A 24,564-nucleotide genomic window follows, 5' to 3' on the forward strand; every position below is an offset into this window, starting at 1 on the left:
TCTCTGCACCCTAGCTACAACTATAACACTGCATTCTGCACTCTCTTGTTTCCTTCTCTATGAATGGTACGTTTTGTCTATATATAACACGCAGGAAACAATATTTTACACTGTATGTAAATACATGTGACAATAATAAATCAAATCAACTTAGTGGTGAGGGGGTAAGGTGGGTCAGGAGGAAGAAGACTGGGTGGGAGAGCATCACTGAGTGCATGGATGAGGAGCGCATATCAGGGACGGTGATCAGGGACGTTGGGATCATCTGTGGAGTGTATTTGGAATGGGGATTTTTAGTGGGGGACGGTGAGGGTATTTGAGGGTGGGGGCGCAGTGCGGGGGAGCTATTTGGGGTTGGGAGGGCAGTTGGGTGGTTAGAGACAGGGTCCATATATTTAAAATATCATTAGCGGACCCGGACTGAAGTTTCCGGGTCCGTTAGCATCTCCGCCTTCGCCAACGTGGTTTACTCCAGTGGGGATTACACTAGCTCCCATTAACAGGAAACTAGTAGCCTGACCCCGCTGTAGTGAAGAGGGGGCAATCGGGGCCACCCATAGGTTCAGGTGGCGGGGGTGTCCCCTGGGCATGGGTACCTTGGCAGTGTCAGCCTGTGCCCATTGGCACTGCTCAAGGCACAAAGTGCAAATACCCAGGGGCCCCTTGCCACTGCCCATCGGGCATGAGGCAGTGACAAGGGGGCAGGATCTGGTGGGGCAATTGGTGGGGGGGTAGAGGGTCCTGCTGCCATTCTTTAGACAGGATTGGTGGAGGAAGGAAGGAGGCCAGCGATTGGTGGGGAGGGTGCAGTTGGGGGATGGTGGGAGGGGGCTATAAATTGGGGTGGGCCAAGTGGGGAGGGGGTTCGAGGTTGGCCTGGGAATGGTCGGGGGTGGTTGCATCATGATGGTTGGGGGGCCAGCGATCGTGCTGACCAGCAATTGGGAGGCTGGCAGTCTACGGCTATTATGCAAGCATTGATCTCAGGGCTGATAGATTAGCACATGCGCAGTGGCCTGCTCAGCGCTATGCTGTTGCTCTCCAGTGGGAATAGGCTCCATCCACCGATTTATAATGATATTCATGCTGGTTGCCTCTGCAATGCACAGAGTGTGGGAGATTCTTCTCTTAACTTCCACTGCAAAAAGACCAGTACGAATTACTCTAGTTTTTACTCCAATCTAACCCCGTACTGAACATTATCACCAACATTAATCTGAATGCTCACGCCCGGGGAAGGCATCTGCTAACCAGCCATTGGCTGCAAATTTAACCCCGAGACTAATCCCATCGTTGACACTCATCTGAATGTGAGTGCAACACTTCAAATTTTTTTGGGAGAATTCCGGCCACAATGCTTTGGCTTCACCTGCTTTCTGTGGTAGAGAATTCCAGATTCACCACTCTCTGGATGAAGAAATTTATCCCCATCTCAGTCCTAAATGGTTTACACATATCCTTAAACTTTGCCCTTAAGTTCTAGACTCCTCCACCATTGGGAACATCCTTCCTGTATCTACCCTTTCTAGTCTTGTTAGAATGTTATCGGTTTCTATGAGATATCTACATTTCCACTTTGATTTTGGGTGGGGTGGAGGAATGGGATGGCAGGAGTTGGACGACATGGGCCTGGGTAAAAATGCTCTTTCAAAGAGTTGGTGCAGACTTGATGGGCTGAATGGCCTCCTTCTGCACTGTCAGAATTCTATGATTCATGCTGACTCTGTCCAATCCTAACACTGTTTTCCAAGCACTCTGCTTTTAAATCTTTTATAATTAACTCGAGCAGTCATTGGAAGTGAGCAAACAGTTAGAAAGGCAACTGATGTATTGGCCTTCATTGTAAGACAATTTGCATACAGAAGCAGTACTGTATTACTGTAGCAGTACAAGGCCTTTGTGAGACCATATCTGGAATATTGTGTGCAGTTTTGGTCTCCATACCTGAGAAAAGATATGCTTACCATAGAGGGAGTGCAGCAAAGGTCCATCAGACTGATTCCTGTGATGGCAGGTGAGTGGTATGAGGAGAGATTGGGTTAACCAGGTCTGTATTCACTGGAGTTTAGAAGAATGAGATGAGATCTCAGTGAAATGTATAAAGTTCTGACGTTGAAGGACAGATTTCTCCTGGCTGGAGATGGGGTGGAGATGTGATCGAGAACAAGAGGTCACAGTCTCAGGATATGGAGTTGGCTATTTAGGACTGAGATGAGGAGAAACTTCTTCAGTCAGAGGGAGGTGAACCTGTGGAATTCTCTGCCGCATAAGGCCAAGTCACTGACTATACTTAATAGATTTCCTGACACTGATGGTATCAAGGAGTATGGTGTTAGGATAGGGGATCAGCTATGATCATATTGATCCACTCACCTGATGAAGGGGCAGTGATTCCAAATAAACCTGTTGGACTTTAACCTGTTGTTGTGAGACCTCTAACTGTGCCCAACCCAGTCCAATGCCGGCATCTCCACATCATGTTCATATTGACTGGCAGAACAGGCTCGCAGGGCTGAGTGGTCTACTCCTGCTCCTATTTTCAATGCTTCTATGTAAATGTACAAATGCAGAAAGGGCTTTGGCTTGCAGGCCTCAGCAGTAAATGGGTCATGTGAACTGAATGTGTGGCAGTCATTTCATGTTCACAATGCACTTTCAATTGCAGGACATCCTGCTTGTTAATCACTTGCTGGAGAGGGTTCAGCAGCTGCTATAGGCACGCATACTTCTAAAGTGCCCATGCACTAATTGGGATGATATTCAATCCATCTGTCTGTTTGCAGAACAAAAACACCCACAATAGGAAGTAATGGGCTGTGACTGGGTGTTGTATTCCTTACTTAGTGAGTCCTCATCCCTTTCAATAAGGAGCTGATTGGGGAAGAGCACAATTGTGCCTGTGCTGAATGTGCTGGAGGACTCCCCTGCTCCATTTTGTTACAAACATTGGGTGCACCCCCGACAGCTGACCTGTAACTCCACCCACCCAAATAGACCCTCCTCACTTCGAGCAATCGCAGTTTCAGAATGACATTGCAGCATAGATGAGAATCCCAAAATGGTGCACGTGACATTTGTGACTCATTTCATCACTTTTTACCCTCCCTGCGTCATCCGGCAACATTCCCCCCATCACCTTTGACCCACTCAATCTAACTATTGCTCATCCCTCTGTCACCCTGTGAATGCCCCTTTTGGCCTCACATCTATATACATCACCCTCCACATGCCTTCTCTTTGAGAGCCTACATCCACTATCCGTTATCTGCACCCCTCCTTTCTTGCATTTTTATGATCTACCCCATAAAGCATCCAGCTATCCGACCATCACCCTGGACCAGCCGCCTTACCACATCCCACTTGTTGCTTACTGCGACTGTTCCCTTCACTGACCCACACATTCTGTTCAGCCCCCAGGACCCCATCATAGACAACATGGACCCCATCCTCACAGCAGAACATCTCTCTCATCATCCCTGACCAGAAACCCTGACCCTACCCAACCATTGTACCTCCAGACCCAACAAGCAAGGCCCTACTCTCTATCTCAGGCCCCTGCACGCTCACATTTCCTCACTGCCTCCCCATCTGCCTCAGACAGTTTGTCTTCCTGCCTTGGACAGCCTCTCTCCCTTCCACCTTTGGCCTACCTCCTGAGTCCAGACTCTGTTTCACCCTTAGCCTGTCTCCCAGGCCAAGTATTCATGTAGCTTGGCCTATGGGCGTCCAATCTGGGTCAAGTGCTGAGATTTGTGACTATTCTCCAAGAAAGATCAAACAGCAGCTACTCACTCAGAAGTGGTGCAAGAAGTCAGGGGCGGCACAGTGGCACTGTTAGCACTGCTGCCTTACAGCGCTAGGGATCCGGGTTCGATTCCCAGCTTAGGTCACTGTCCATGTAGGTTTTGCATGTTCTCCCTGTGTCTGCATGGGTTTCCTCTGGGTGCTCTGGTTTCCTCCCACACTCCTAAGATGTGCAGGTTGGGTGGATCGGCCGCGCTAAATTGCATGGCGTTATGGAGATAGGGCCTGGGTGGGATTGTGGTCAGTGCAAACTTGATGGGCAGAATGGCCTCTTTCTGCACTGTTAAGATTCTATGATTCTAAGTCATCAGGTACATGCCACTTAGAAACAGCCATAAATGTGAGCACCTTAATTTCTTGCTGGTAGGAGAACTTGGAGTGGAACTAAATTCCGCTGAGATGGCCTTTTAATGAGCAATGCAAAACCTGCAAAAGGGCTTCCCGACATTGTTCATCGAGAAGGTCCACCCTTCTTTAATCCGCTTTAAAGTCTCGAGATCTTAATTGCTAAAGTTCATCCCACTGTCAGGCAACTGATTTTTGGCCTCATGCCAAATTTACGTCCCCCGCCCGCAAACTTCCCGGGACCGGAAGGTTCCACCCACCATCTGTCTTTACAAAGCTTGTTTTGCCGTCCTTCCTGCCACGCGATGTAAACGTCACAATATGAAACACACAAGAATAAATCAGAAATGACATTGCATTAAAACAAACTGAAATGATGGTTGGGAGTGAGTTGAAAAGCTACGACACAACTTTGTGGTTCTGAACCCATTTACAAAACAAATCAGTGCCCTTTGAATTCAGAACAGCTTTGCAACACAGCCTTGGCTATTTGTACATGTACAACAAATTAAAGAGATGTAAATCACAAAAACAGAAAAAAACTATGAAAAGGGGGAGCATGGGAAGGCAGGAGAGGTGATGAGGTGAAAGTTCAAAACTAAACAGCTTAGACAGGCAGTAAAATATACAGTTCCCCACATGTTCATAAATCTGGTATATGTGTTTGTTTATATAGCTGAAATGTAAAATCTGATGCTAAGATTAAAATTTAAAATAAGATGAATACTAAGAATGACATTCACTATTGAGGCAGGAACTGAATTAATCATAGATCATTTCTTGAACTCATATTCCTTGAATTCATATTCTGCTACTGAAAAATGAATAATCCCCGAAATATTGCCAAAGCATTTTGAAGAGTAGTGTATCTGTTTGATGTCTGATCAGTGCATGTTTTTACTTGAATATAAAGCCAGCTTTCAAGTGTTAATGATGTTACAATGTGAGGAGATTTTGTGCAGTGCTAACACAATTTTTAAAAGGTTTGTGCTGTGATATTAGGATCACTAGTCCCAGATTTTTGATGTTATGAGTGTATGGGGCAAACATGCATATGGGGAACATTAAGCAGAAATATGTAGAGTAGTTGCATCTTTGCATACATCAACGTGCAATGCTGATTTGTTGCCAGTACTACCCTCTTGGAGCTCGAGGCTCCAGGTAATGTTTTAAACATGTAAAGCTGAACACACATTGAGCGGGAGTATATCTGACAGGATCATCAGGAAGCAATTTTAATATCTGAGGATAGGGCCTGTGTGGAATTGCTGTCGGTGCAGGCTTGATGGGCCAAATAGTCTCCTTCTGCACTGTAGGGTTCCTATGATTCTATGACTTCAGTGAGGAGCAATGTAGCGGATGTTTGCACTTCATTAAGGATGTTTTCATTGAAATCTATTATCTGTGGCAGCCACAACTGTAATCTCAGAGCATGGTGAGGATGGCATTGTCAGTGAATGTGAAGGTAGCTGTAGCCATGAATGCCTGGCTCCTTCCAGACTACAGGTGAACTTTCAACATTTCCCCCTTTGTTGTCCATTGTTGTATATGGGAGGTCACTAAAGTTTTGTATTCAGATAGCTTAAATGCATTTCATTCACTGTTTTCAGGACAGTGCAATGAGCATGTGATGCTGGGTGCCATTGACTTCATATGCATCATTTTACGATTGTGCGTGTCAACTTTGCGAATTTGCATTGCCCACAGGAAACGTGATTGAGCAGAGCATTAGTCTGCTTATGTAATTCTTCCACTATCTGACTATTCTGCATTAGCCTTTCAATATGACAAAGCACATGGTAAGATTTGTGATGGTTTGCTACATGTTGCATAACCTCACTAACATGATAGAACAGCCCTTGCCACCAGTCATAAAATGACCACGAGCATGGGGAAAGGATGGAAAAGGAGAAGGAAGAAGTGGAGGAGGACATGGATAAGAGAGGGTTGAGTTTTTTAAAAACTTTCATGGGATCTGGCCATCGCTAGCTAGGACAGTGTAGATTGCCCATCTTGAATTGCTCTCAGGATGATGGTGGTGAGCCACCTTCGGCAACCATTGCACTCCATGAGGTGTAGGACACGCACAGTGCTGTTAGAGAGGGAATTCCAGGATTTTGACCCAGCAACAGTGAAGGAATGGCGATATAGTTCAGGGTGGTGAATAGCTTGAAGGGAACTTCCAGGTAGTGGTGTTCCCAGGTATCTGCTGCCCTTGTCCTTCTAGATGGTAGTGGGTTCAGAAAATTCTGGTGAAGCATCCTTGGTGAGTTGCTGCAGTGCATTTTGTAGATGGGATGCACTGCTGTCACTCTGCAGCAGTGGTGGAAGGAGTGAATGTTTAAGGTGACAGATTGGGTGCTAATAAAGCGGGCAACAACACAACCACTTTCTGGATGGACCATTTGTTATTGACTCCACCTATTGACGATCGCAGCATTTGCTGGTCATAAGGCAAAAACAAAAGCCAACATACATATTCAAAATCAAATTTATAAAGCCCCTTTGAGCACTGCTATCTACAGCTATGATGGCAACAGTCTGAACCTTTATGGTAGCAAGGTGAGCTTGCATGAGTATGAGCCTCCATTGCAGCACCCAGATGTTGGATGGCTTCTGAATGTTCTGCAATGGCAGATCAGGCATTAACCATCAAATTTTGCATCATGATTGGGACAGCAAGTGTCCTCATGGAATTGACCACCACTTCACACTGTTGTTCTAATCTCTACAAAACCCTTGTGCAAAGTTGGCACCAAACTCCTCCCTGCTTCCCTTTGTAGGCTTTCTGCCAGGCTGCCAATGCACTAAACATTTCTGTACACATTATCACCAAATTTCAAAGTTTCTAACTGACTCCTCTAAGACTATCTTCTCCCACTGCCTTCACAATGTTTACCGAATGAGCCTCCAGGTCCTACATGGACAAATGAGGACATGTCTCCAACTCCTCCTTCAGTCCCTCCAATGATGTTTTGGAATATCTTGAAGCCCACTCTCTACCATGTTATCCCATTAGAAGGACGCACAGCACCTGATCCAGCAGAAATTTGCTTCCCCTTTATGAGTTACAAACTTGCTTTGAGTAATGCGGATAGTTTGAACTTGCACCACAATTCTGCATCCCGTCCCGAGTTGTGCAGTCAGTCAACAGCTATTCAGTGCAGGCTGCACACTGCAATCATCATCAGCAGGCTGCACAACATTTGTGAGGATTATTCAATTTTGCTGCCTTATTCTTTTTGATTTATTAATGGCTATGCCTAAATATATATTGAACAAAACAAAGAATGAGTGCTGGGGATAGGAATAGGATTTAAGTTCTTTATTGATAAGATAGAAATATAGAAACATAGAAAAACTACAGCACAATACAGGCCTTTCAGCCCACAAAGTTGTGCTGAACATGTCCCTGCCTTAGCGATTACTAGTCATACCTATAACCCTCTATCTTACTAAGCTCCATGTACTTATCTAAAAGTCTTTAAAATACCCTATCGAATCCGCCTCCACCGCTGTTGCCGGCAGCCCATTCCACGCACCTACCGTAAGTGAAAAACTTACTCCTGACATCTCCTCTGTACCTACTCCCCAGCACCTTAAACCTGTGTCCTCTTGTGGCAACCATTTCAGCCCTGGGAAAAAGCCGTTGACTATCCACTCAATCAATACCTCTCAACATCTTATACACCTCTATCAGGTCCCCTCTCATCCTTCGTCTCTCCAAGGAGAAAAGACCAAGCTCTCTCAACCTATCCTCATAAGGCATGCTTCCCAATCCAGGCAACATCCTTGTAAATCTCCTCTGCACCCTTTCAATGGCTTCCACATCCTTCCTGTAATGAGGAGGCCAGAACTGAGCACACTACTCCAAGTGGGGCCTGACCAGGGTCTTATAAAGCTGCAGCATTATCTCCCGACTTCTAAACTCAACTCCTCAACTGATGAAGGCCAGTACACCATACGCCTTCTTAACCACAGCTTCAAACGGCGCAGCTGCTTTGAGCGTCCTATGAACTCGGACCCCAAGATCCTTCTGATCTTCCACACTGCCAAGAGTCCTACCATTAATATTATATTCTGCCATCCTATTTGACCTGCCAAAATGAACCACTTCACACTTATCTGGGTTGAACTCCATCTGCCATTTCTCCGCACAGTCTTGCATCTTATCAATGTCTCGCTGCAACTTCTGACATCCCACCAAACTGTCCACAACACCTCCAACCTTTGTGTCATCAGCAAACTTACCAACCCATTCTCCACTTCCTCATTCAGGTCATTTATAAAAATCACAAAGAGTAAGGGCCCCAGAACAGATCCCTGGGGCAATCCACTGGTGACTGACCTCCATGCAGAATATGACCCATCTATAACCACTCTTTGCCTTCTGTGGGCAAGCCAGTTCTGGATCCACAAAGCAATGTCCCCTTGGATCCCATGCCCCCCTCACTTTCTCAAAAAGCCTTGCGTGGGGCACCTTACCAAATGCCTTTGGGTGGGATTTAAGTATGAATTTTGATGCCTGATCATTTTAACTCAGGTTTATGAATTTGAATTAATCAGTTAAAGAACCAGGTAGTTAAAGAGATTTCTTCACAGTAAGTGGAATGCACCAGAATGGAATGCACAGCCTGAGAGGGAGGTAGAGGGAGGTGGCTTTCAAAATGAATTGGGTAACTACCTGGAGGCAAAACATTTTGAAAGGGCTATGGGAGAAATGGCGGAGTAATGGGACTAGGTGCAGAGAGTTGGCATGGGCTCAATGGACTGAAGTGCTTCCTTCTGTGCTGTAACCATTCTATGGTATTTGGTTAGAATATAATGGAACCTGTTTATTACCATGCAATATTAAGGTATCCAATAATGACAACTGGGTCGCAGCCTTATCAAGGGACTCCCATTCTATCAAAACCTGTCAGAGAGAAGCTCGGATCAGATTGCTGCTGGAAATCACGCTGTTTGTCTGTTCTTTATTATAATGCAGATGCAGCAGAGGCAGGAGGTATTTATTTCGTTTTCACTCCAGTTGCCTGGAGCTTCCTGAGACGTGAATGCCAACATGCTTTCTCTAGCTGATGTGTTTTGACATTTGTATCGAAAATAAAATGATCATGACATAATCACTGCAGGTTTATTGATCATCTGTAGCTGATTACTGATCATTAACAGTCTTTTCAGAGTATATCTGGGCCGGCAATCTCCCTTCCCACCCGCCGCATGAATCGTAGCAGGCAGGACGGAAAATTTGGCGAACTGTTTAAAGGTCCGCGAAACCTCAGGTGGGAATTTCCGGAAAATGCTGCCCATGGAACATAGGAGTAGGCCATTTGGCCCTTTGAGCCAGCCCCATCATTCAGTATTATCATGGCTGATCATCCCATTCCATAGCCTGATCTCACCTGTCCCACAAGGATATTTTGGCCCTGGAGGGAGTGCAGAGGAGGTTTACTAGGCTGATACCGGAGTTGAGGGGGTTGAGCTATGAGGAGAGGCTGAATAAACTAGGCTTGTACTCGTTAGAGTTTAGAAGAATGAGGGGAGATCTCATTGAGACGTATAAGATGATGAATGGGATGGATAGGATAGAGGTGGAGAGACTCTTCCCGCTCAAAAAAGACAGTAGGACTAGGGGGCACAGCCTCAAGATAAAGGGGGGGCGGTTTAGAACGGAGTTGAGGAGGAACTTCTTCACTCAAAGGGTGGTGAATCTCTGGAATTCTCTGCCCGTTGAAGTGGTGGAGGCTGCCTCGCTAAATATTTTTAAGAAGCGGGTTGATGGGTTCTTGATAAGCGAGGGGATTAAGGGTTATGGGGAGAGGGCGGGAAAGTGGAACTGAGCCACAACAGATCAGCCATGATCTTATTGAATGGCGGGGCAGGCTCGAAGGGCTAGATGGCCTACTCCTGCTCCTATTTCTTATGTTCTTATGTTCTTATTCTTTGATCCCTTTCACCCAAAGAGCTATATCTAGCTCCTTCTTGAAAACATAAAATGCCTCAACTGCTTTCTGTGGTAGCGAATTCCACAGGCTCACCACACTCTGGATGAAGAAATTTCTCCTCAACTCAGTCCCAAAACGTTTACGCTGTATCCTTAGCCTATGATTCCTGGTTCTGGACCCCCTCACCATCAGTAACATTCTTCCTGCCTATCTAGCCTTATGAGAATTTTTTAGGTTTCTATGAGACCCCTCCCCCCTTATTTTTCTAAACCCCAGTGAAGATAATCCAAACCAACTCAATCATTCCTTATATGTCAGTGCCACCATCTGAGGAATCAGTCTGGTAAACTTTGCTGCACCCACTCTACAGCAAGAATATCCTTCCAAACATAAGAAGACCAAAACTGCACACCATATTCCAAGTGTGGCCTCACCAAGGCCCTGTATAATTGCAGCAAGACATCCCTGCTCCTCGAATCCTCTCGCTATGAAGGTCAACACACCACATGTCTTCTTTACTGCCTGCTGCAGCTGCAGGCTTACCTTCAGTGACTGATTTATAAGGACACCCAGGTCTCATTCCTCATTCCCCTTTTTCAATTTATAGCTATGATGCACTTATTATCAGAGTTTTTTAAACCACTGAACCACACCCCTTTCATTTCTGATTTGAAATAATTATGTCATCCAAGAAATTGCTGTATGTCATTCAAAATTGTGAATAGTTAAAGTTTCTGGGACAGCTCAATCTTGCTGATTTAGCCACAGTATTACTGCTTCAGTGTTGGACAAATGGGGTGGGATTTTCCAGCCGCGCTCGCCCTAAGACCAGAAAATCCTGTCCGAGGTCAATGGACCTTCGCATGGTCTGTGTCCCGCCTCCTACAATTCCCACAACTCTGCCTCTGCTCTTACGCAGTGGGCTAACTGTTTAAAAGGCAGCAATACCAATCCTCTAAATGACCTTTGAACTATAACTAAGGGGCAGATAAGGAACGACCTTAGCACTAAAGAGAAAAAAAACAGCCAATCCCTGCAAAACTGAATGAGGATGCACACAATGGCTGGCTAGCCCTACCATCTCCAGTCATCATAAAATCAGCAGATGGTCAGTGCGTATCTGCAGTCAGGCAAACCATTTAGTTCAGCCATAATGAATCACTTCGAATGAATAAGGGGTTACTTGTTCCAGATCTTAGTCATTTCAGCTCCAGGACATCACTACAAGATTTCCTCAGGGGAGTGTCCTAGGCCCAGTCATTGTCAGCTGCCACATCAATGACTTTTCCTCCATCATCAGGTCAGAAGTGGAGATGTTTGCTGATGATTGCACAATGTTCAGCACCATTTGCATCTCCTCAGGTATTGAAGCAGTCTATGTCAATATGCAACAAACCTTGAACAACATTCAGTCTCAGGCTGATAAGCGGCAAGTAACATTTGTGCCACACAAGTGCCAGGCAATGACTATCTCCATCAAGAGAGGATCTAATCATCTTCCCTTGACATTCAATGACATTACTATCTCTGATTTTCCCATTACTAAAATCTTGGTGGGGGCCAGGGGAGGGGGGGCATGTATGGCGGGGGAGGTGGGGGATGTTGCCATTTACCAAAAACTTAACTGGACCAGCCATTTAAGTACTGTGGCTGCAAGAGTAGGTCAGAGGCTGGGGATTCTGCAGTAAGTAACTCACCTCCTAACTCTGCAACATCTTTCCACCATCTAAGCCCACCATCTACAAGTACACATTATAATTATAATGGAATAATCTCCATTTGCCCGGACAAGTCCAGCTCCAACAATACTCAAGACTTTCAAAACCATCCAGGACAAATCAGCCTGCTTGATTGGCACCCATTTACCACAGCCTACAGTCCATCTTTCCTAGTCGTGTTATATATCTTTGCTCTTGTTGTCCAAATTTCTCCAGCGTGAAACATTATCCCAGTTTCACAGCTCACTTCCATACTCACAGTTCACTTTTTCCTATGGTTGCTGCAATGATCCGGAAATAAATTGATGAATTCCAGTCCGGTTTCCTTCATATTACTCTCCAAACAAGGAAAGAACTGTTTTCTCATTTGAGTTTTGCCTGAGGTAATTTTATCTTGGATCTCTCTGGCTGTCAGCAAGTCACAAGTTCTATTAGTGTTCTTTTTGTACTTGTATTCCTGAGTTGGAAGTATATAGTTGTTCCTTCGCTGGTGCTGGATCAAAATCTTAGAATTCACTTCTTATTAGCACCGTGGGTGTACCTACACCACTTGGTCTGCTGCGGTTCAAGAAGGTGACTCAGCATCACCTACTTGATGACCCTTAGGGATAGGAAACAAATCCTGGCCCAGCTAGCGATATCCATATCCCATAAAATAATCTTCAAAAATCACAAAATGTACAAGCACAAATATTGCCCACTCAGACTCTTAATGTCCACACACTATGTAATAGAATAAATAAATGCTAACTTGAGTATTGGGCTGAATATGTACATTTGTCATTGGTTACAATGAAGCAGGAGTGCTACTTTAAATAGTGGTAGGTGTTTGTTCAAGAACTGAGCATGCAAGTATGAGAGAAGGTGGCTTGTGTCTGGGTAGATGCAATTTGTCCGGAGAACAGTGGTATAGCAGGGATAATCCTTAACAGTCACATGGAATTAGTGTCTGGTGCACCATGTCTTCCTTGCTCCGTGGTGGATGCTGCTCCTGATTCCTCTTTGGCAATTCTACCAATTACCTTGCCATTGCTTTGATGCCACAACCACCCTTACGTTTGATGACCTACATTGTCTCTGGATATGGGGAAAAGGCAGGAGAATGGGGATGAGAAAATCATCAGCCATGATTGATTGGTGGAGCAGACTCGATGGGCTGAGTGGCCTAATTCTGCTCCTATGACTTATGGTGCTATCTGCCAACAGCCTGAGTTTAAAATTCTCAGCTTTGTTCACATGTCTCTCCATGGCCTTGCCCTTTCTACCACTGTTAGCCACCTCCAATCCCATATCTTTTTGAGATTTTTGCATACCTCTAGGTCAGGCCTCTTTCATTTCCCTGATTTTAATAATTCCATTATTGATGGCATTGCCTTTAGCTGCCAAGCTGGTAAGAAATGGAATCAGTCTCTATCTTTCTCTCTCCCCTTAAATGTTCCTTAAAGTTTACCTCTTTGACTAGGCTCTTGGTCGTCAATCCAGTACCTCATGTGCCTTGGTGCACCTTGGGACATTTAATTATGTTTAGGTGCTATATAAATGCCAAGTGTTTACTTGTTGACATTGCTATCCAGGATATTGAGCTGCAACCTGAAGTCTTTTTTCAGGGTGAAGTTATGGACCCTTCAGCAGATGGAAATTATTCTGGGTGAAGACCTGTAATGTAAGGCTTCCGCTACTTAGAGACAGATACTGATGTTATGTTTGAAAGTAACTCAGATTGGAGCATAAGGGTGGGATTTTATGGCTGTGCTCACCCCAAAACTGGAAAATCCTGCCCGAGGTCAATGAACATTTGCATGGTCTGCCCACTACGATTCCCGTGGCGGGCGGGACAGAAAATGACCCCCAAGCTTCATTGAACTTGTTGCTGTTGTTGAGACTTGATGGTCATACACTCTCACTGTGTGTCATTTGGTGCCATATCTGATCTCCCTTCAGATAAACATAACTGTAATAATTCCTGTTCACCATGTTACCAAAGTATGGAGGCTTGTAGCCTCAAGCCTGCCAGTCTGCTTCCAGGATCAAACTGATACAGAGGTCCACACTTGTTAGGGTGATCCCCCATTCCTGGTACTGGTTTGGTTACCAGGGTCGCACTGCTGTCAGCAGATTGCCCCTTAAAGGGGATGAGCACCACAATAACACAAATGCTTGTTTTCAAAGCAAAGCATCAGACATGCCAACCATCAGTGTTTTGCATTGATGTTTAGGTTTTGGGCCCAACCATTGTATCAGTACATATGAGTACTCAAAAGGGGTTTCTGTTGTATTGTGTGTCTGCATGCCACTGTAATGTAAATGTGCTCTGCAGAGCAAGGGTCCATTGATGACTGATGAATAGCACCACCCATGGTGTGATGTATAGTCACATTGTAATTGACTCAGACGGAACACTCTGGAAGTAATCTGAATGGAGAAGCAGCACTATGCGAGACATTCTGGGATCTATAGATAGCTAAAGATTAATAATGAATGATTCTGATGTAGAATCCCTTCAGTACGGAAAGCGGCCATTCAGCCCATCAAGCCTGCACCAACAACAATCCCACTCAGGCCCTATTCACTTAAACCCACAAATTTATCCCGCTCATCTCCCCTGACATTAAGGGGCAAATTACCATGGCCAATCAACCTAACCTGTATGTTTTTGGACAGTGGGAGGAAACCAGAGCACCCAGAGGAAATCCACACAGACACAGGGAGAACGTGCAAACTGCACACAGACAATCACCCAGGCCGGAATTGAATCCTAGTCCCTGGCGCTGTGAAGTAGCAGTGCTAACCACTGTGCCACTGTGCCGCCTGGATTCACGTCTTAACACACAAATCTCAGGGTCTCATCATTTTGACGTCTAAAGAATCCACATCATAACAGCATCTGACCTCCCAGTCTCCAAGCCCCAAACTTCTTGGACCCCAACAGACCTCCTGCTGCTCCTGAAATCTGTTGTATTATATAGCATAAAGCCCTTGTCCTCCAGTCTGTGCACTCCCAGTGCTAATGGCCAGAATAGTCATCTGTGTCTAATGTAGCTTGAGGACATTTCTTGCACATCAGCTGACGAGTTAATAAACCTGGCCATTAGCACTAGGATTGGAACCTTACTGGTACACGGGCTATTGGATTCAAGCAGCAGCTAGGGTTTATGATTAGCAATAGGGAAGGAGAAATGATTGGCACAAAGAAGGTGATAGCTGCTTTGTAAGGGAAATGGGGACAGAGGGGCACATAGTTCACCAAAGAAGGGGAAATGGCTGGCAAAACAAGGGGAATTGGAGACGATTGGACAGGGGAAAAGAAAATTTGTTAGGCAGTGATGAGGGAGGGGAGCAGGAAATAATTAGAAATTGCTGGATCAGAATGCTTGGAAAGTAGGAAATAGATGAAGAAAGAAAGGGGAAACATATAGCTGAAAGAGAGGAATGGAAGACAGTGAAATTGGGGAAGTGAAGGAAAGAGGGAAGGGAAACTTGATGCTAATGATATTGATGGAATGTCACGTATACCAACAGCTTAAATTATAAAATTAATAATTTGTTTTCACATGTCTATTTGTACGCTGACAATAGTTTGGGGCCTGGGTTAGCTTATTTTGGTAGCTGTTTTTCATCATTTGCTAACTTTCTGGGTTGCCATGTCTGAAGCTTTGTTGTTTCTGGGGCAGCAGTAACTCACCCTATCTGATTTTGTGGGGAAGATCACATAACATGTCCAGACTTCTAGAATTTAAAAATCTTTGTGGAGTCCTATCGTGCGTGGCCTTCTGCACAGGGGCCCATTTAGCAACACGCTATTGACCTATTCACACTATTCACAGGGCATATAATGGAATTCCAACCATTATCTTGTAAATTGAGTTTGTGTCTGTATATGCCCTGTTTGAGAACACAAGTCCTCACTCACCAGACGAAGGAGCAAGACTCCGAAAGCTTGAGCTGCCATATAAACCTGTGATTTTAACCTGGTGTTGTGAGACTTCTTGCTGTGCTTACCCCAGTCCACATCATGGCTACTTTAAGGAAAAGAGTTTTACTCCATTAGCACTTGAATAGAATAACCCTGAAAAACTGTGTCAACAACTGTGGTCCAGTTTTACATTTTAACAAACCTCTTTCTCCATTTCATGCAGTGTACCAATTTCTGCTCATTGGTTTTACAAATTTCTACTTGATATTTTGTTTATTGATACCCTTTAACATTGATTTACAAAGATGCTGTAGATTAATGAAACATACCAATGGTCATGTGTTAACTGCAGTCAAGGAGTGGATGACGAGAAACCTGTGGCTAGGCCTTCAAACGGAACTGAAATAATTTGTACCTCATTATTATAATTTAAAACAAGATGCAGGGGCAAGGATTCCTGTAACATTTCAGAATTAAAGAGTTAATTAGACATTTAATTCTGTGCAAAATTATGCTCTTCTGAACCACACTCCAGTAAGTAGTTGAGTTGGCCAGGGATAACTGCCACTCACAGTTTTGCCTCCTGCATTGTTTGGTAAGGGTCTGCTCTTCACCCCCATGGGGTACAATGATCGAGACTCAGGAGTTAGGTATGTGGTGGATTAAGCCTGCACTCAAATCTAAGATTTCCTCTTCATTTTTTACCAGTTCAGGTAATTTTTTGAGGCTGTTGCCACTTTATAATTTTAACAAGTAAATGCCATGCTCACTTTAATAAGCTAATTACATATTGAAGGCTAGGCATAATAGGAGAAATTAGTTACGTTTCTTGATTCCCTCTTGGGATGTTAACATCACGGACATGAGGCAGGGTTTTATGACCTCACTTGGGCGAGGCTCGTAAAATCCCGCCCGAGGCCAAAGGAGAATTCCGTTCTGTGAGCCGTGCCCGCCCCGATTCTGGGGCAGGCATGGCAGTAAATTTTCTGTGAGAGTCAGCGTTTAAAGCCCATTCAAATTGAGAAGGTAATGGTGAGCTGCCTTCTTGAACTGCAACAGTTATTGTGGTGTACGTACACCCACTACACTTTTTTCTGCAGTTGATTAATTGTAATTACTTAGCCATTTCCAAGGGCAATTGCTGTGCTCTGGAGTCGCATGTAGGCCAGACTGTCTAAGGATGGCAGATTTCACTCTCTGAAAAACATTAGTGAACCAGAATTTACAACAATTGATAGGTTTGTGATTATTATTAATAAGACTAGATTCACTAATTAATTGAATTTAAAGTCTCCTTGTTGCCATGGTGGGATTGGAAACCCTGGGCAGGATTTTCCAGCCGCACTCACCCCAAAACCAGAAAAGTCTGCCCAAGGTCAACAGACCTCTGTATGGCCCACCCCCTGCTCGCTATGATTCCCATGGCAGGTGGGACAGAAAAGTTGCCCTCCTCCCTCCCCATCTCGATTCTGGAGCATTAGTCCAGGTTTCTGAATTATCAACCCAGTGACATTATCACTAACTGTCTCTACTATACCCATTAACTCTACCAATAGCTAGTCAATGGGGTCAAAATTGGACACCGCCTGAAATCAGGTTAGATGATCATTAAAATGATCTAATTAAAATGATAGTTGCATGCAGCCCCATGCAGAATCTACTGTTGAGTGGTTGCAAGCTCCACAGGGGCCCCAGGTTCACGCAAGACTGATATCACTCATGACTAGCCTGCACCACCTCAAGGCAGCCTGCACTGGTTAAAGTCAACTTACACCTCTTAAAGGCCAGATCATTCTGGCTGCAGCAGAGACTGGAAGTAATGAAAGAGTAGTTACAGAGAAGAAAGAGCTGTTAGACAGCATTCCTTCATAGAATCCCTACAGTACAGAAGGAGGCCATTTGGCCCATTGATTCTGTACTCAGCAATCCAAAGCATCAGAGGGGTGTTATATAAAGTGTTGGAGGCCTTGGTGTAGGAAGAGAGAAGTCATCTATCCACAGGAGTCCTGGAGACTTTTCAGGCAGATACTAAGAAGGCAATGGGAACGGGGGGTAGCCATACTAGTCAATACCAGCAGTCTCGCTCTGAGGACCTGGATGCAGTGCAAGTAGAAGGAGCACAGAGAAATCTAGCTCTAACTTGGCATGGAGTTTTGAGGTGATCATGGAGCCCATCCTTTCCAGTATGAAAGTGTTGGCCAGCTCCATGACAGCACTTGAGAACTTTACCAAGATGCAGTGTCTGATGGCCAATATCTCAGCTCTCATTGCAGCAGCAGCTAGCGCCCAATGTCTGAGTGCTGCAGTGGAACGTCAAACTGAGGTCATGACATCTCAGCTTATTACCATACAAGCCAAGCTTGCTGCCATGCAGATTCAAACCGTTGCTATCATGGCTACAGAGTGCTCAAGTGGGTTTGCTTTGTATCACAACAGTCCAGAATGTGTCTTCCAATGGGTTATTAGATTGCTGAAGGGCCACTCTGGGGAAGTAGCAGCGTTTTCCTGGAGTTTAAACCTGCTCTCTCAGGAAGGCGATGTTCTTAGTACCCTGCCAGTGCACCTTCTGTTGCCTATCAGTCAACCAGCCAGACTGCTGCCGTCCATGCCAAGGTGGCACAATCCAAAACTTACCAATCCTATTCCAGAGCTACTTGAGATCATCCTGCAAGTTCATCCACAGTCCCCTCTGTTGCAAGTCAGTAGCCTTCCACCAGCCACTTTGCAGCCACTGAGGGAGTAATGCATAGGAGCATGAGGACAGGCAAAGGAAATGCATAAGAATAATTGAGTTTTGTATGGAATATTGGAGATTTTGTTGGATAATGTTGGTATGGAATGGATGTCTTGTGAAGGCTTTTATTTCAGGATTGTGATGATCTGTATCCTAAGATGTGGGAATGTTAGAGTGGGATTTTGCGTGGCACCCACAGGAACTGGAATCATATCAAGCACTCACAGGCAGTGTATTCAGAACATGGATGTCTGGCTGCCTCCTCCTTGCTCACTCCTCTTTTTTCTTCTTGTCTTCTTCCTCTTCTTCCCTCTGACATGGTTCCTAATCCTTGGTGACACTGGCTGTGCCCCCTTGATGATCGGGTTGTGTGAATGCAGTGGACCATCAGGAGTCAAGTACTGAAGGGCTCCTTCAAAGAGGTCCAGACAGCGAAACTATTGCTTCAGCTCCCTGGTCATCTGCTCCAAGATGTTTCATGTGGCAACAGAGCTCTGCTTACAGACAGATTGGTCAGATGTGGTAGCCTGGTGATGAGGAGACATGACTCAGATGTAAAGGGGAAAGCCTTTGTCACCTATCAGTCACCATCTGATTTGATGTAGTGGCTGAAGGTTTGAGGGAACAATGGATGAGTGTAGAATGAAAGCATTGTGACTGCTGCCAGGAAAGCGAGCCATTACCAGGATGATGTGCTAAGCATGGTCATGCACCAACTGAGTCGTAACATTTCTGGTTCGAGTACATCTGAATATGAGATGTGGAACCCACAAAGTCGTGCACGTGCAATAGAAACCATCTTCCAGCAGAGGGAAGCACACCATCCTAGCAAAGCCATGTGCATGCTCTGCCTGCACTCTCCTGACAAATGAAATCTCTGAAACCTTTCTGATACAGCACTGGACAATAATGTGGGAAATATCTTGCCTGCTGCAGCCAGAAACGACCCTGTCGCAAAGAAATTTAGTATCATGGTGAGCTTCATGGCCAATGACATTGCTATCTTCTACTGCTCTTAGAGCAGGTCAGTCTGCAAATGGGTGGCAGCAATTGGGCATCTCAGATAATGCACAGACTGCTCCTGGTTCATTGGTGGAAGTAAGAAAAGTGCTCTAGTAGATCCCTAACTTGTCTTCTTATTAGCTGCCGCTGACCATCTGGCTCTCATGATGTAGTCATGATGTGGGTATGCCGGCGTTGGACTGGCGTAAACACAGTAAAAAGTCTGACAACACCAGGTTTTGGTCCAACCGATTTATTTGATAATAGACTCACAAGCTTTCGGGGTTAGTCCCTTCGTCAGGTGAACTTGTGAGTCTATTATCAGATAAATCGGTTGGACTAAAACCTGGTGTTGTCAGACTTTTTACTGTTCTCATGATGTAGCCTAATGGTACCTGCTACTATGGTATGATTGACAAAAAGTGCTCTGACTGGACAGAGCCCTTGCAGTCACAACTAATGCCTTCCCCAAGATCAGCATCACTCACTGCAGACTTTACCAACTGTAGTCATCTCACCAAAACACACGGCACTTCTACAAACTCAAACAGAGCCAATAGAAATCACCATAGGTTGTTGGTGATCCTTTTAAATAGTACTGCTCAGTGGCACAGTAGTTAGCATTGCTGTCTCACAGAGCTAGGGACCTGTGTTTGATTCCCAGCTTGGGTCACTGTGCAGAGTCTCCATGTTCTCCCACTGTCTGCGTGGGTTTCCTCCGGGTGCTCCGGTTTCCCTCCCAGTGTCTGAAAGGCGTTCTGGGTAGGTGCATTGGCCATGCTAAATTCTCCCTCTGTGTACCTGAACAGGCGCCATCGGAGTGTTGCGACTAGGGCATCTTCACAGTAAGTTCATTGCAGTGTCAAAATGTAAGCCTACTTGTGACACAAATAATAAAGTCTGTATTTAAGAGAGGGCACTAACAAGAGTGATGAGTCCCATTATGGCAACGCTCGTGTCAGATCGGTGTTAGACACTGCCTACAATTCGTACTTTTCACACACACTTTTAACATCCATGCTAACAGCCTCAGCAAGACAGCGTTCAGTACAGGCAGCAACAGCAACGAATACAAATGGCACTGATGCTATTGTGGAACAAAGGCAATGCTATAAGACAAATTTTGATGCTACTGCATTTTACTAGGAAGAGGCTTTCCAGTTTTAGGTTTTTTCACAATATATTTAAGAAATTGAGCTCTTGTGGTGCACTGGGCAGTGTTCCTGCCTCTGAGCCAAAAGCTCCGGGTTCCAGACTTGCTAGCCAAGTAAGATGCGTTCATAATGGGGCTATAGCAGATTGATTATCAACCTGTAAGTATTATCAACACAATGGTAGGTGGTCAGAGCAGGAGAGATTTCTTTTCAACCATGTGATGGAAAAAGAGTTGGAGCCTCTACCATGAATATCCATAACACCAGATTACAGCACACACAAAAGTGTATGTTGCCATAGTTCTGGCTCCCTGAGTGATCTGTAACAAATACACATTTATAAGAAATCAAAACCACGATTCAGTCTAATAATAAAACTTGCCCTTATTGTTGCATAGATTAGAATTATTAAACTAAAGGCATTTTTCACTCAATGTAAGACAATTAAGATAAAAATAATCACAATTTTCACCTTCACTCAAAAAACAATTACTCCTACAATGTCTTGAGTAAAGAGCTAATTTCTTGCTTAATTTTGAATAGGAGTAGTTCCAAACATATCATTCAGATTTGAGAAATGATAGCCACAGGTTATAGGCCATAGATTAAACTGTAGTCAGACAACAATCTGGAGGGATTCCATCAGACAACAAGACTTTATTTCCTTGTAATTACATAGCTTAAAAGACAACATCTTAATGTCACTATACTTGTGTTAAATTACTATCCTAGCCAATAATTATGTCACACAGTCATACATCATTCCATAGTCTATTGTTTTTGCTTATTTGATCAATGTTGCCGCCACTGATATTAAAGGACATGAATTGAAAATCTCTTTCTGGGTTCTGTCAGAAAGTTAAGATTCAGAAATTAAAACTGAAGTGTGTCAATCTCTCAAACTTAAAATGGTTTTCAGCTGACAATATTTTCTTTGTTTTGTTCATCCTTGTCTTCGCCTGAACTTGAAATGCTATGTTTCCTAAAGCCTCACTACAAGTTTTGTTGAAAAATTATCAATCCTTGATTCAAGCTGAATGCAACACATTTAATCACAAATGCATTTTGATTCCATTCTAACATTAATTAAATATGAAAGAGATGGCCATTAACTGAAAACTGATATTAATTTCAATTCCAATATATTTCATATACCCCTGTGGCCACTGATTATAAGTGCATGATTACGAGCTAAGGAAACTACAAACTAAATATGATTGAAGAGGTAGCTTATTCAGACTCATAAATTAATGGAGCAAATTGCCACCAAGTGTGGTGAGTGTTTGGTCTGCAGAATCACTGGCAAAAGAAATATACACGTTTCTGATTAGGGAGTGGACGGAGACAGACTTACTGCTGTTACAGGAAACAAATAAAGTAACCTGTCAGGGGCATAAGCACGGCATTAGGATGTTGACAAACTCTGAAATGAGTTGGCTGAATGGCTTTTTCATGTATTCAGCCTTAATATACTGCAATATATAACTGAAAGAATAACTTTGAAAGCTGCTGTAGTGTGGATCATAATTCAGTCTAACTCTGCTTACTTATTAAAAGTGATTATTAGTTTAAAAATAAATAATCATTTTGACGATATTTATGTTTTATTCTGATAAGGCAAGATCCAATTCATTTACGAGCGCAATATTGATCTCTCTCTTTCAGATGCTGTTTTGACCGACTGTGCTTTTTTCAGAGTTTTGTTTTCTGTAAACTGAAAATAGTTTGGAGGTTCAGTTTCGTCAATAAGTCATTGTGCATTTTTTCTACACTCTTATTTATTATGCAACAGCGATTGTATACTTAAGAGATTCCAGAAACACGACTTGCGCATTTTGGACGCTATGGAAGTAATAAATGTGGGGCCAAAGAGACCACAATTAATCTAATCGGGTCTCATGGTAAATGTTATTCTTGCAGAGCGGAGGGAAGATGCCAAAACGTTGACACTGGTAATGTCAGATGTTATGTTGAAACAAAAAGAAATCTTCCATTTAACTAACTGAATGCCATATTTTTCTCCATTTTTTTTAAGGCATACCCAACTTTAAACAACATCTTTACTGTTTAGTACAAGACTTCCACAGAAGGAAAGCATGACAATTTTGAAAGAATTTATTCTCCAAATAAACTGAGATGTACTGTATTTGTCTTGAGATACATTTTGCTAATCATAGTGTTTAGAAGTATAAAATGCCAGAGGAATATGACAAGGATTCATAAAATTACAGAATACCACAAAGTGCCACATATGTTACTGACAATACAGACATGGAATAGTATCGAGTTACCAGCAAGAAGGCATCGGAGAAGACAAATAGCTGTAGTGGTGCCTTAACTTTGCCTCTTAAACGGCAATCACTCAAAGCAACATGCGGGAAGAGAAATCAAAAACAGAACCAGGCACATTTTTAAAACTTGCAGTAGTAGACTCAGTGTCCTGAACTTTAAATAAAATGGCTTTAATGACACTCAGTAATTATTTTAAGGCTTTGATAACAAGTTAGGGATCCCCTGGATAATATTAACTACTAGAAAAGAAAATCATTATGCAACAATCATCCCAACAATTAAGCACGAATAATAACAGGAACTGTTCATGCTTTAAAGCTTCCTCTCGAAGCATGCACGGAGCCTACATTTATGAAGCAATGTGCTTTCGTTAAAAAAATAAAAATCAGCTGCTTCAGTTTTTAAAAATGAAGCCAAAGTAAAATATTTTATTCTCTAACATCTGGAAGAAACTGAATGAGGATTCCATACTCACTGTAAGGGCAGTTTTCCTTCTTTGTTCCACTGACCTTGCCTTTCCTATCGATCTTGAGAAAGTACTTGGTGAAAGAGAACAGCTTCCTCCACCGCACGTCTCCTTCCAGGTACTTGTAGCTGCGCACATGCCTTCCCAGGCTGGATGAAGATCTTGTGATATTTGGAGACAACATATCTCTGCTGATGTCATTGCAGGCAACAGACGAAGAACAGATGAGGAAGAGGAGAAGGACATAAGCCAGGTATGTAAAGGCTGAGGCACCCTTTGTCAGTATCCATTTCCACATTGTACTGAAGCTCTTGGCACTAGAAAAAGTCTCATAAAAAGAAACATACTGGAATGCCAAGGACACTTATACGGCAGGTCGAGACTTTGTTGCTGGTCTTCTCTGTCTGGCCTCTGTTATCCTTTGAATGAAGTCCATCAATATCCATAGCTTAGGTGATGAATCATCTCTAGTGCGGGATCTCTTTTACCTTCTTGCACATTTGCAGAATTACTGAACTCCTCAAGTATTTCTTCAATGTGTTTCCTTTACTTGTTTGGTCACATCTGGATTTTTTTTGCGAATGCCCTTTTCGGAGAGCTAGTTGATAACATAACTCCACAAAGGTGTACAATGTGCAGTAGCGAGCGGCTTCACGTTTTCTCGGCCAGGGCGTACAAAGCTGGTTCCAATCTGTTGAAGACACCCGACAGCCCAAGAGAAGCTGGTGGCTTTGAAGAGACAGAAGCGTTTTGCCTTGTAGTAAACAGGTCAAACCCTGGTGTAAAAATGTCAGTGATTACCACACTGAGGTGGGATGTGCTTACCGCAGTGGTCAGCCTGTTATGGATCAGGCAGCAGTGGACATCTGAAACCATGTACTGGGAGAGAATTCCTTCTGAGGGAACTATGCAGAACACTGATTGTAAGCCTTCTGGAGCTTTCAGTCTTGCTAATTGCCGTTACTGTTCCTCTGTCCTCTGAAAGCCGGCCACCAGCATGGGTTGTATAGTCATGCTTTACTAATCTCACTCTCTTCCGGGCTGAACCCAACTCCCTCTAGGGAGCCCCTTTGGACTTGCTTTCCAGCGTGGGCTTTTTTGGCAGCGGAGTACTTGAGAGCCACCTGGAGCTTTCTGCTTTCTGACTGTTCCTGCACATGTGAAGGAGACCAGTCTGCAGAGTCCTGCAAA

The 24,564-nt window shown here is 43.9% G+C and overlaps 1 protein-coding gene across 1 annotated transcript in view; it reads right to left on the bottom strand.

Annotated features, from left to right (window-relative positions):
- fgf10a (fibroblast growth factor 10a) overlaps nucleotides 1-24,312 on the bottom strand; it is a 119,789-nt gene extending 95,477 nt beyond the window's left edge. The window contains exon 1 of the mRNA XM_080197922.1: nucleotides 23,383-24,312. Coding sequence (XP_080054048.1) covers nucleotides 23,383-23,671 — 289 coding nt within the window. The 5' untranslated portion in view covers nucleotides 23,672-24,312. The remainder of the gene's footprint in view (nucleotides 1-23,382) is intronic.
- Between the last annotated feature and the right edge of the window lie 252 nt (nucleotides 24,313-24,564).

The sequence above is a fragment of the Carcharhinus amblyrhynchos genome, chromosome 1 (genome assembly GCF_965287045.1).
Source record: "Carcharhinus amblyrhynchos chromosome 1, sCarAmb.v2.hapA, whole genome shotgun sequence".
NCBI lineage: Eukaryota > Metazoa > Chordata > Chondrichthyes > Carcharhiniformes > Carcharhinidae > Carcharhinus > Carcharhinus amblyrhynchos.